Here is a 12,967-nt window from a genome sequence, read left to right as displayed (position 1 = left end):
CTAAATTTTACATGAAGGAAAGCAGTTCTTAAATAAGTTGTTTAATGAGCTTGGAATGGAATTCGGTGTAAATGCGCAAAATTACTGTTTACGTAAAGACAATAAGCGAATCATTAAAGCAGAAAAACAATGTAGTACTAAAGCAAAATCAAGAAGAAAAAAGTTAATAGCAATAAAAAAAGGTTTTTGTGACCAAAATGAAGAACTGGAAGGTGTAACTTATAAAAGTGGTGAATTTTGAACTATTTTATTCTTCTTTTTTTTTTTAATTGCGTTTTTCTCAAAATCATGTATTTGGGGTTTGCGACGTGGATTTTTTAAAAAACCAATTATCAGATTTACTTGAAATTTGGCACACATACTCACTACATTAGTATCTACAACATACACTAGGATAATTTTTATTGCTTCTCTCATTCAGTAATTTTTAATCATTTTTTTTCATAAATTACCCCCAAAATTGCAAAATTTTACACAAATGCAAATATTTTTTGATTTTTTTGACCATATCAATATCTTCTAGTCTATGTTGCAATGCCACATGTAATATATCACCAGCCAAATTTTCAATAAAAAATATATAAGGGTTCTTGAAAAATCTCTGTCGCAGTTTACCCCATTTATGGGCCTTCAGCGATAATTATGCTGAAGAAGATTTGTCATAATTTTTTTTTTTTTTTTTTCGCTTATTGATGTTATATTACACATTGTAGAATTTTTTTTTATTTGAAAAAGTTGATTTTTTTTTTTTTCTTTTTGCTAATTACTATACTACCACCTTAAGCTTAGTCAAAAATTTCTTTTAAATTACATTAATAAAAAAAAATTTTTTTAAATTATAATTTTTTAAACATAAATGTTTTATTTTGGTATAAGTTTTATTTTAACGAATTTATATAAATTTTCGTTAATTCTCTACTCAGAAATATTGTAATGAAATTTCAAAATTTCAGGCTCCGTTTAGCTTAACGGAGAAATGAGAATACGGCCCCTAGAACATAATTAAAGAAGTAATTGGAAAAAAAAAATCTTGATCGTAATAGCCTTCTAATCAATCTTAAATCAAATAATGAATTTATTACAGATAAACCTTTAATTGCAGAACAATTTAATCAGTACTTTGTTAATAAAGGTTCTAATTTAGCATCAAAAATAGAAAACGCATAAGTAAAATTCGAATCTTTTTTAAATTCTAATAATACCTATGTAATGGACAATAATGAACTTACGGAAAGAGAACTGTTGAATCTTTTTGTTAAAACCTAATAAAAGTTTAGGATATAATGATATCGGTAGTCGCGTCATTGTAAATAAATTATATTAATTTTCCACATTTTTAATCTATCTTTAAAACAAGGCGTTTGTACTGAAAAATTTAAAATTGCAAAAGTTGTACCAACTTTCAAATCTGGTGATGTTTCAAACGTTGTAACAAGGCCGTAGACAACTTTTTTTAATGTTTGAGCTAAGCAACTTTGAAACAAAGAAAACTCCATATTTAAGTATGTTCATATATATGAGGTATGAGGATGCTAAACAAAATATTGCGGTGATTGGAGTCTGGGAACAACGAAAACCCTAAAACGTTAGCCCCTCCCCCCCAGCCCAAAATAGGAGGGCAACGAGGGAAATTTGAATTTTTTTTTCAATCTTAAGCTTAATTTATATCCATAAATTTCAAATTTTATTCAATAACCTCTTGTTTATTGGTTTTTATGACTTTATAAAGTTTATAGCCCCCTCAATTTGAAGGGGGTGTAAACTTTATTAGATCATAAAAGCCGAACAACAAGAGATTATTAAATCTAATTTCAAATTCGTCGATGAATATAAATTAAGTTTGATATTGAAAATAAAAATTCAAATTTGATTTGTTGTCCGCCTATTTTGGGCTGGGGGGGGGCTAAAGTTTTGGGATTTTTGTTGTTCCTAGTCTCCAATCACCGCAATATTTTGCGTAGCATCCTCATTCCTCATATATATGAACATACTTAAACATGGAGTTTTCTTCATGTTTCAAAGTTACTTAGCTCAAACATCAAAAAAAATTGTCTACAGCCTTAAACTATAGGCCGATTAATTCTTTCTTGTTTCTCAAAAATACTAGAAAGAATTATGTACAATAGCAATAACATTCTTTACAACAAACAATTCGGATTTAAGTCAAGATATTCCACTGACCATGCCATTGTTCACCTTATTCATGACATACTTAAAGCGTTTGATGAAAAAATATATATAGTAGGAGTTTTTATAGATCTCAGCAAAGCCCTTAACACAGTTGATCATAACATTCTTCTAGCTAAACTAAAACATTATGACATAAAAAACTCAAACATTGATTGGTTTAAAAGTTACTTAACAAATAGAAAACAATATATATCATATAACGAAGGAAGATCAAAATATATGACAGTCACATGCGGTGTTTCTCAAGGATCAATACTTGGACCACTACTCTTTCTTGTTTATATAAACGACTTACATAGGTGTCTGATATTTTAAGTTCAATTTTATTCGCTGATGACACAAACTTGTTTTACTCTAATAGTAACATCGACTTCTTATTTGAAACAATCAATAAGAAACTCACAAACTTAACTAAATGGTTCAAGTCGAATAAACTATCCTTCAATATAAATAAAGCCAAATACACTCTTTTTCATAGACTTTTCATGGCGTGGACACATAAGTATAATAGAAAACAAAATATCAAAAATAATAAAATATAATAAAATGACTCCTCCAATATTTAATACCTTTTTTAACAAAATAAATCATGTTTACTCTACTAGGTTTTCAAATCAAAACTACATTAAACCCAAAACCTGTTATACAGCCACCAAATTCTCTATTGCAAATAGAGGACCCAAATTATGAAATTTTAAATTTAATACATCAAAACTACTGCTTCTTTTCACAAATTTAAAATAAAATTTAAACAAAAACTTCTTACTATTGACAATGAATTATTTTATTTCCCAAATTTTTTTTTTTTTCTTAAACTTTATTTTTATCTTCTTTTTTATTGTTTTCTGGTTTTTATTTTTTTATTTATCTTTTTAATTTCCTTATGCGAACAAGCCACCTGGTTTGCTTTTTTCTGTTCTTGTTATTATTAACTTAAACAGTGTAAAAAATAACTCTTAGTCCTAATAATAATTATTAATTAACAATCAATAAAATTATTCCAACAAATAGTTCTTTTTATAACTTTATTTCAAATCAGCTCTTTTTTTTTTTGTTTTTTGTACACCTTGAGATTTTTATTGTCTTTTGTTAAATTGTGTCATTTTTTGTTTTTTGTTTTTTGGCTTTTGTTAATTAAATAAAAATATACTTCAATTAATTTTGAACGGTATAATAAAATATTTATCTTATAAAACTACTGCTTTATAATGTAAAAATACGATGTAAACTACGGGGCTTAGTGATAAGGTTATTTTTGCCCCGGCCATGTTAGTATTATACATATTGGTATTGTAGTATTATTTAAACGGCAGAATATATACATAAAAAAAATTAAAAAAAAAAAAATTTGAGTTATCTATAGCTATGCATAAACGTCGCATACTCAAAAAGATTTCGACTCAAAAAGATTACAAAAATAACCAGTTATCGCGGCCGTAGCACAGTGGTTAGCGCGCTTGCATCAGAAGCAAGAGATCTGTGTTTCAATGCCACCTCTGGTCAAATTCTATAAGATTGTTAAGGAAAGAGGTATAAATTTCTTTCAAATGCTCTTCCGCGGTTCTCTGTGATAATACCGTAAAGATTTCTTGGGGCACCTAAAATAAAATAATAAAAATAAAGTGTTTGCATTTCAGCGGAAATTTTAGTTGTTGAGATAGATCTTTATTCCAACCTAAACTTAAAACAAGGTTTAGCTTTAATGGGAATGTCAACAGTACGGTTGCGATAAAACGATGCGATAAATTTTTCTCAGTGAAAGGTGACTAGTAGCACCGGTGATAATTCTCTCTGCGTAAGAAAAACGTAAATGAAAACAATCAAAACAATCTCTACGAAAAAACGTACACATATGAAGGTGTAAAAAAAAAGAGTTTTAATTGCAAATGATCTTAGTTTTTACATGAAACCGTTCGCTTAAATTGTAGAGCAAACCCTTACAACAAACGCAAAACATTATCTTAGCAGAACTTGCGAAAATTTTCTTATAATTTGCCGGTGGCAGTGTACATAGTGACTGGCTATTTTAGGAAGTTTAATTATAACTAATTATAGCTATTACCTATTTTTTGTTTACTTTTTAAAGGTTTTATCTAATTCGTAGCATACCAGCATTATTTAGACTCTTTCCGTTGCTCTGTAATAAGACTGTAAAGACTTCTGAGAGCACCTTAATCACTAGAAAGAAAAAAGTTACCTACTTAAACCTAATTAAAATACCTAATTAAACTATCGGTTATGCTTTTATTTTCTTTTTTTCTTTTGTTTACTCGATGCTTTTGATTTTCCTAAATACTTTCATACTAGATCGCTTTAAACTGGCCTTGGGGCAAAGTTAAGTTGTGAAGGTCCAAAATTTAAATGTCATCAATACATTGTTAGTATGATTGTAAAGAGTTTGATATTTAGAAAGTACTTAAGACAGTTGGGGTCTGGCAATAAATTGTCCAGTTGTCGGAGCTGCCGTTCTCTCATTTTGTTTTGCTCCATTAACATTTAAATGGTATGAAGTTAAAAAATGGAAAGCGAAAATAAATTACTTTATAATTTTTATGACAATTCATTTCAAAAAAATGAGTTATTCCCATATTTCGACTAAATTGACATTTATTCGAATTAGTCGATTTTAAAAATGTATTAGTCGAATTTAGTCGACAGTCAAATTATTTAGGTCGTAACAATACTAATTAATTCTATGTTAACAAGAACATCAATAAATAATATTAATAATTAAATAAATATTAATGGCAACAGCATAAAAACATCTCTTTGCAGTGGGTGCGGTGTAACGTAGATGGACTTGTCATAAGACATGCGTTTTCTGCCATGCATTGGCGTCTAAAACTTGCTTTTGCATCGATTGATAGTCAACAAAATGTGATTAATTTGAAAAAACCTAAAATTTAGTAATAGACTAATGATCTAAAATATAAATAAAAACAGCAAACGTAACCTAAACTTTAGTTATACTAATAAAATAACATGAAAATAAAAACAATAAATGTATAGAAATGTATAGATATTAAATGTATATAAATGTTAAGATACAAACAAAACTTTAAATATCTTTTTAAATACATTATTGGAGCGTCTCAATAAAATCTGCCACTACAAGGATATAAAAATGCAAGGATATAAAAATACAAGGATATAAAAATACAAGGGTATATAAATACAAGGGTATATAAATAAAAGGAAATATAAATACAAGGATATAAAAATACAAGGATATAAAAATACAAGGATATAAAAATACAAGGATATAAAAATACAAGGATATAAAAATAAAGGCAGAAGCTATTGCTGATCCGTGGATAAATTGCTATTGAAATGCTCAATTACAATTTATATTAAAAATGCTCAATTACAAATAACGAATTGCAAAAAATATAAATACTTTTATCTAGCACTAATTAAAAATGCAAAAAAAAAAAAAAAAAAAGCTGTTGCAGGATGCTAATTTCAAAATATTAATTTAATAGTAAAATAAAATGGTCCATAACTAATGACATGATCGAAAAAGATAAAAATATTGCATCTTCATTACTAAAGTTAATTAATATTGATAGCGCTGATATATTCTGTGAAAACTTAATCTCAAAAGAGTTCAACAAGTATTTCACTTAAATGTTAGCCTAAATCTTGCCAATATAATAACACCAACATCAGAATCATTTAAAATCTACCTAAAATCCTTAAATGACAATATATTGCATGACAATGAATTAAGCGACAAAAAATTCTTAACAGCTTATTCTTCTTAAAAAAATAAATAAAATAAAACAGGATATGATAAAATCTCTAGAAGTATAATTATGCTTAACAAGTTGATTTTAACTGTTTCGTATACTGAAACTTTTACTTAAGTTTACTATTTTCTGATGCACTTAAAATAACTAAAATAACGCCAATCTATGCAATGGTCATTTGAACAATTACTATGCAATGGTCATTTGAACATTTACTATGCAATGGTCATTCGAACATTTACTATGCAATGGTCATTTGAATATTTACTATGCAATGGTCATTCGAACATTTACTATGCAATGGTCATTCGAACATTTACTATGCAATGGTCATTCGAACATTTACTATGCAATGGTCATTTGAACATTTACTATGCAATGATCATTTGAACATTTACTATGCAATGGTCATTTGAACATTTACTATGCAATGGTCATTTGAACATTTACTATGCAATGGTCATTCGAGCATTTACTATGCAATGGTCATTTGAACATTTACTATGCAATGGTCATTTGAACATTTACTTTGCAATGGTCATTCGAACATTTACTATGCAATGGTCATTTGAACATTTACTATGCAATGGTCATTCGAACATCTACTATGCAATGGTCATTCGAACATCTACTATGCAATGGTCATTTTTACAATCTTTAGAACTTTATATTATTACTTTCTGTAATCTCAAAATTGGTTGAACGCGTTTTTAAATAGAACATTTGAATAATTCACTAAAATAGCTTTAGAACTATACTTTTGTATTTTATTTTATTTTATCTACATGCATACGTGCACTGTAAAAATAATATTTATATTATGTTAAACTGAAAAAAATATATATATATTATTCCAATAATGGGCGATTTTATCGCGTTTGAAAAATAACTTTAAAGCATCAATATAGCCACCCCGGTTTACTGTATTTATTAAAATTACTCTTCATTTAAATGTATCATAAATAGACAAAAATTTTAAAATAGTAGCCAAAATTGCTTGTTAGTAACTTATCAGAAATACAAAAAACTTTTTTTTCATTTCCAGTATCTTAAGGATAATCTCTAATACCTTCTGTGGCAATTTTTACGAGTGATCTGTGTCTGTGTTACAAATGATCTGTGTCTGTGTTACGAGTAAACTTTGTCTTGCTGATCTATTATTGCTTAAGTTATTATTGTTGAAACTTTTATGAATAATGTGGTCAATAAAATGGTTTTGTTTGGATGTAATACTTCTCAAAAAGGGTCAAGACCCTTTAAGTGCTTTTTTGGTAACCACCGAGTTCTTTCATGCTATGCACGTTCAATAATAAAATTTTGTTTAACACCCTTCTAAGTTATAGATTAACATTTGTATTACGTGGTCGTGAAAGGGTGCTTTTAAAGCTGGTTGATTTTATAAGTGAGAAGTATAAAGCGATCAAATTAAATGAACTGAAAAACTTCAAATGTTCAAAACGATGATATAGAACTTAATAATAACAACAATGCTTAAGAAGACCAAACTTGAAGTTTGAATCTTGCTAAAATTGAAGATCAGAGTCGTAGAAACTAAAAATTTTTGTGAAAGAACCGTTGAAATAAGGGAAGGCTTGTTCAAAGTTGCAAAAAAATTAAAAGCTAAAGGTAAAGTCATTTTTCAATCAACTTACTATGCGTTGTTTTTAAAATAAATTCTTTTATTTCTAAATACTTATATTTTTGAACTGGATTCTAATTACGAAAGAGATTTTGAATCATCCTTATTTAACTTTTCTTTAATCCAACGCCGTGGTGTTTAACATTAATAAAGATACTCGCAGTATTGCTGTATTTTTTAAAAATTCCAAATATACGTTAGGAATTTTCGTATTCCCATTTTTTAAGTTTTCATTGATATATCTAAAGTTTTCAATACAATTGATAAAACTCTTTTCAAAAATTTATGATAGAATTAAAGGAAATGTTTTATTGTTACTTAAAAAAAATTTAAGCAACTGATAACAGTTTGTTTATATTAATGAAGATGACTCAGCAAGTTTAATAAATATAACCAGTGGAGTACCTCAGGACACTATACTTCAACCCCTTCTCTTTTCATTTTCATTAACATCTTCATGAAGCTTCAAATTTAGCGGCATTCATGTTCGCTGATAACACTAAACTTTTTATCTGATAATAGTTTTTTATCTGATAGTAGCATACCAACATTATTTTAACTGATAGTAGCATACCAAAATTGTTTTATCTGATAGTAGTATACCAACATTATTTTATCTGATAGTAGCATACCAACATTATTTTATCTGATAGTAGTATACCAACATTATTTTATCTGATTGTAGTATACCAACATTATTTTATCTGATAGTTAATTGCATACCAACATTGTTTTAAAATATGAATATTGAATTAGAAAAATTTTTAATTTGGTAAAATAAAATCTTAAAGATCTTTTGGTAAAAAATTTCAGCAGTTACTATTTATCACTATCAGAATATTTGAAAACATTCAACAAAGTTTATTTCATTTCTAATTCAGATAAACATTAATTATTTCTCAATGGTTTTTTTTTTCCTACAATCTTTTTTCTATACATAAATCAGAATTTCTATAACATAATTAATTTGTCGAAAAAACCTTTTTGAAACCTGGAAAGATGGAAGATATAATTCTGCGATTTTAGCGTACTAATTTTATGTTCAAATGTAAAACGAACTTCTTTCCAGTTTCTTTCCATAATTCGTATAGATTGAAAGATAAAAAAAAGAAAAAGCGAAATATAAAAAGGATTTAATTCGGCAACCTTTTTTTAAAACTGATTTTGGAAAATCAAGCATTTTATTTTGTGGAGCTTTCTTTTGGAACAAAATAGTTTTAAAAAAATTTGGATTTTTCTTTAAGCCAAGTTTTAAGCCAAGCCTTAAATTTAACTGTAAAAACAACTATTGTACAATAGACAAACAACTAAAAATCACCTCTTAACTAACCTCTTTTCCAACCTCAATAACCAACCTTTTTACACATAATTTCTATTTTATTAATTTATAAAAATAATGAGGTTAATTAAAATGATTCACGACTCAAAATTGTCACCACATTTTATTGTAGACATCATGGTAAACGTTTTCTAAATCTTCACAAAGTGCTTATTTTTTGAAGGATGGTGCTATATTAGCTTAATAATTCAAATTGATGTGTTCTTGAAACTAAAGATCTTTAGCGTGTAATATTTTTAGGAGCAATTTTAGAAATAAAATAAAGCCCCCTCCCCTCATTTTATTTCCAGAATCGCTATTCCTTAAAAGGCGAGTTGTTAAAAGTCATCAGGCTGAAATGTGTCAAATACCTGACTAACCGACTAAATTCCTCAAGAAACCGACTAAAACTTTAATTCGTCTTCTTTGGAGAGGTGGAGGAGGGAAGGGTAAAACACCCTTACACACTCCGCAGAATGACTTTTGAATATTTTATCCTTATAAAGCTTAAATACTTCTCAAAATTTAGACTTAAAAAATATTAATTCAAAGTGCGTAGTTTTATTTAGCACTTGAAAGCTAGTTCTGTAAAACATTTATTTTCTTTTTTTATTTTTCAACTTTGATTTATTTTCTGGTCTTTAAATGTTAGCACAACATACTTCAATCAACAAGTTTGTATAAAGATGTAACTACGTTCTAACAACACATTGCATCATTTTGAGAATTACTTTTTGTGGGATGTATTTCATTAGTAGTTAGGTACAAGTGTATATAAACTGATGTTGTCAGGTACAAATGTATATAAACTGACTTGACAGGTACAAGTGTATATAAACTGTTGTCAGATACTAGTGTATTTAACTGTTGTTAGGTACAAGAAATTCTATTCTCTAAGAATAATATTTTTTTATATAGACTCTTTAACATCAACATCAAAAAGTTCATCATGTGAATGTTTATGAAAATTAGAACATCATACTTTATATAATATAATCAATACAAGATCAATACAAAGCTATTTCAATATTAACTTCAAAAAACTTTATTTTTATATTTATTCTATCTTATAACAAACACGCGTGTCTCTCTTTCAAAATCAGTGAATAGTAAATGATTGGAACATATTTTACTTATTCTGAGCTTTTATAGAGTTTCCTAATATGCATCCCGCTTGCGCGTAAAGTTAAAAGACGGAGTTCTTGTCGTTTTCTTTTTTATATAACTTTTTATATAAAAATTCATTGAAAAGGCTTTTTCTTAAAATGTCTTGTAAAGATTGTGAAATATTTGGTTGTTCCACTTTAAGACGACACAAAGGTATCAGCATTTTTATAGCTCTACTCAAACTAATGATTCAACTCGAATATGGAGTAATGACCTTCTTAATGTAATTATCAACAACAACAACAATAATAATAACAACAATAACAACAACAACAACAACAACAACAACAACAACAACAACAACAACAACAACAACAATAACAACAACAACAACAACAAACACAATAACAAAGTAATATTACACATAGTAAATATGTGCGTATCTGGCTATTACGGTACCAATTTTAAAGTCAAAACATGTGATTCGTTTTTCAAAGTGTGTTTGACGTCTGTGTTGTAAAAATATATTTGCTCTTCGTTTTTATAATTTTATATCAACTTAGACTTTATTTTAAAAGTAAAATAGTTTAAGTTTATCATGTTCGGTTTTTTGTTGTTATTAATGTGATTATTTACTTCATCGGTATTAAAGACCTCGTTTTACTTCTTAATGCGCATTAGAATCTCCTGAACTATATTTCTCACCTGTTCATTGAATTTTTTTTTTTACATAATTTTCTATGTACTTTCCAAATTTTATAGAACAATTTTCATCCTATTTTTCTTGTAGTGGAGTAACCTAGTTTTCTTTTTGTCATTTTATTGACTTAATTGAAAATAAGCTATAAGATTTTATCACAAAACTACCGTATGCCGAATTCCAACTTCAAAATTAATCACAGTTTTCTAAAGAAGTCTATGTAATCAAATTCATTACTCAAATGATTGTAACTTTATGTAGAGTCATCAGATTTATATGAACTTTAATCTGATAATCGCCATTGTATTGTTAATTATTAATACAATGGCGAAAATTTCATTTCATTAAAGAGATTATAGTTTATTATAAGCAGGGGTGATTCTAGAACAAAAATGAGGGAGGCGATTTCTTAAAACGTACCGATTGCTTTCTGAAAGAAAAAAAAAGGTTCTCAAAACTAAAAATTACCCGACTGAAATGTGTCAATTACCTAATTAACCGACTATATTCCTCAAAAAACCGACTATCACTTGAAAGTCGTTCTATTTTGTGTGTTAGGGGGAAGGGTGTTAGGAATGTTACAAACCCACCCCACCCACCTCCTTCCCCGTAGAACTGCCCCTCACTATAAACTCTTTTTAATGATATTCAACAATATAATGTTTAAACAATCTCAAATTATTACAATCATACCGATTTAACTTTAAATTTAATTTGTAAGTTTTTTTAAAAATTTTATATATATTTAAATAAGCATACCTTTAACAATAACTTAAATATTAGGTAACCGTTTCTCATTTAAATAAGTTTGTATTAAATTAAGAAACTGAAATCTAAATCTTTTTAGGGAAAAACAGTAGATCATCGGTGCAGCAAGAGAATTTAAAAATCCCAGGTATTTTATAGCAAATTCTAAATAGGTTTGGTTAACTGAGTTTATATAAGTTGTTGTAAAACATTTCTCAGGACAAAATTTATTTAGCACATAATAAATAACCGATGGCGTCCAACAAATGGCATAGCAAATTGATATCAAAATAGAAACTTTTAGAATGCTTTTTGTTTGTTCTGATATTTTTTTATTTTTATTAAATGTTGAGTCAACTTTCGATTGTTCTTTAAGTTGTGTAAAACTCTGCTGGGATCGAACTGTTCTAATATTAGATTCTTTTTGAGAATTTAGAAAATTTTTATAAATACATTTATATAAATACATTATTATGAAATACGGCACAAAACAGTTAATTAAAAGCATTGCTGTTGTCCACAAACTATTTTGACGATACAAACAATAATCAATGTTTCGAGCTACGTTTACTTTATATGAATTGCGGAGATAAAATGGGATGGTGCAAAGTGTTATAACATAAATCCAAGAAGCAATTATAAATAATCTTACTTTTTCAACTTTAACCAATGTTTTATATTTAAAAATATATGTGCTAGCAATGTACCTATCGGCAGCTATAAATAAAACGGAAAATATTGACAAATAGTATGTTGTCATGTATAAAAACCGAAAAGAATTGCAAATGACACCATCCCAAAATCTGTTTTGGTTATTAAGTTTTTTTATAGCGTAAATTGGAATTACAAAAATTCCTTGTACTATATCCACTATCAATAAATTGATAATAAAATACATCGAAGGAGTAGTCGACGTTTTTAGTGATTCTTTTATAACAATTAAGCTTATACCATTAATTGCTACAACAAATACTGAAAGCAAGCAAAGAGAAAAAATCAAAATTGATTTGAAAGGTTCTTCTATATTTAAAGTTATTGTGTTATTCATTTTCGCTACCTAAAAAGAATATTTAAAAACCATATATTAAAAATCGTTTGTATTTTATTAAAAGTTTTTATTACGAGACAAAAACTGAGATATATATGTTAACAATATGTTTACATATATCTTAGATGTTAAAACGTAATTTTTATAATATGCTATTTAGATTGACGGTATTTGTAAATATTTAAAAGGTAAACTGTATATTACAAAACATATTATACAGAACTGTAACAGTTGAGACATTTTGCCTACTGATTTCATTCCCAAAGATTGACACCAGGTTATATTAAGGTGTTTATTAAGGTAAATAAGGGCCGACGACATGGGTTTCAAAGTGGAGCGGCAGAATCGTCAATTTAAAAAAAATGTCGTCTATATCTAGAATTTTCTTTATATATATATATATATATATATATATATATATATATATATATATATATATATATATATATATATATATATATATATATAT

The 12,967-nt window shown here is 27.3% G+C and overlaps 1 protein-coding gene across 1 annotated transcript; it reads right to left on the bottom strand.

The window, feature by feature from the left end:
• Positions 1-11,468: 11,468 nt before the first annotated feature.
• Positions 11,469-12,503, bottom strand: LOC124816032 (beta-2 adrenergic receptor). The gene has a single exon (XM_065815225.1). The coding sequence runs from the start codon at positions 12,496-12,498 to the stop codon at positions 11,476-11,478; it is 1,023 nt and encodes a 340-aa protein (XP_065671297.1). The 5' UTR covers positions 12,499-12,503; the 3' UTR covers positions 11,469-11,475.
• Between the last annotated feature and the right edge of the window lie 464 nt (positions 12,504-12,967).

The sequence above is a fragment of the Hydra vulgaris genome, chromosome 13 (assembly GCF_038396675.1).
Source record: "Hydra vulgaris chromosome 13, alternate assembly HydraT2T_AEP".
In the NCBI taxonomy this organism is placed as follows: Eukaryota; Metazoa; Cnidaria; class Hydrozoa; order Anthoathecata; family Hydridae; genus Hydra; species Hydra vulgaris.
Note: the sequence above shows the minus strand (reverse complement) of the source record. Positions and strands in the feature narration are given on the sequence as shown.

What these genes read in the sequence shown, in the direction of transcription:
- LOC124816032 (XM_065815225.1), bottom strand. Translation starts at nt 12,498, where the DNA reads ATGAATAACACAATAACTTTAAATATAGAAGAACCTTTCAAATCAATT.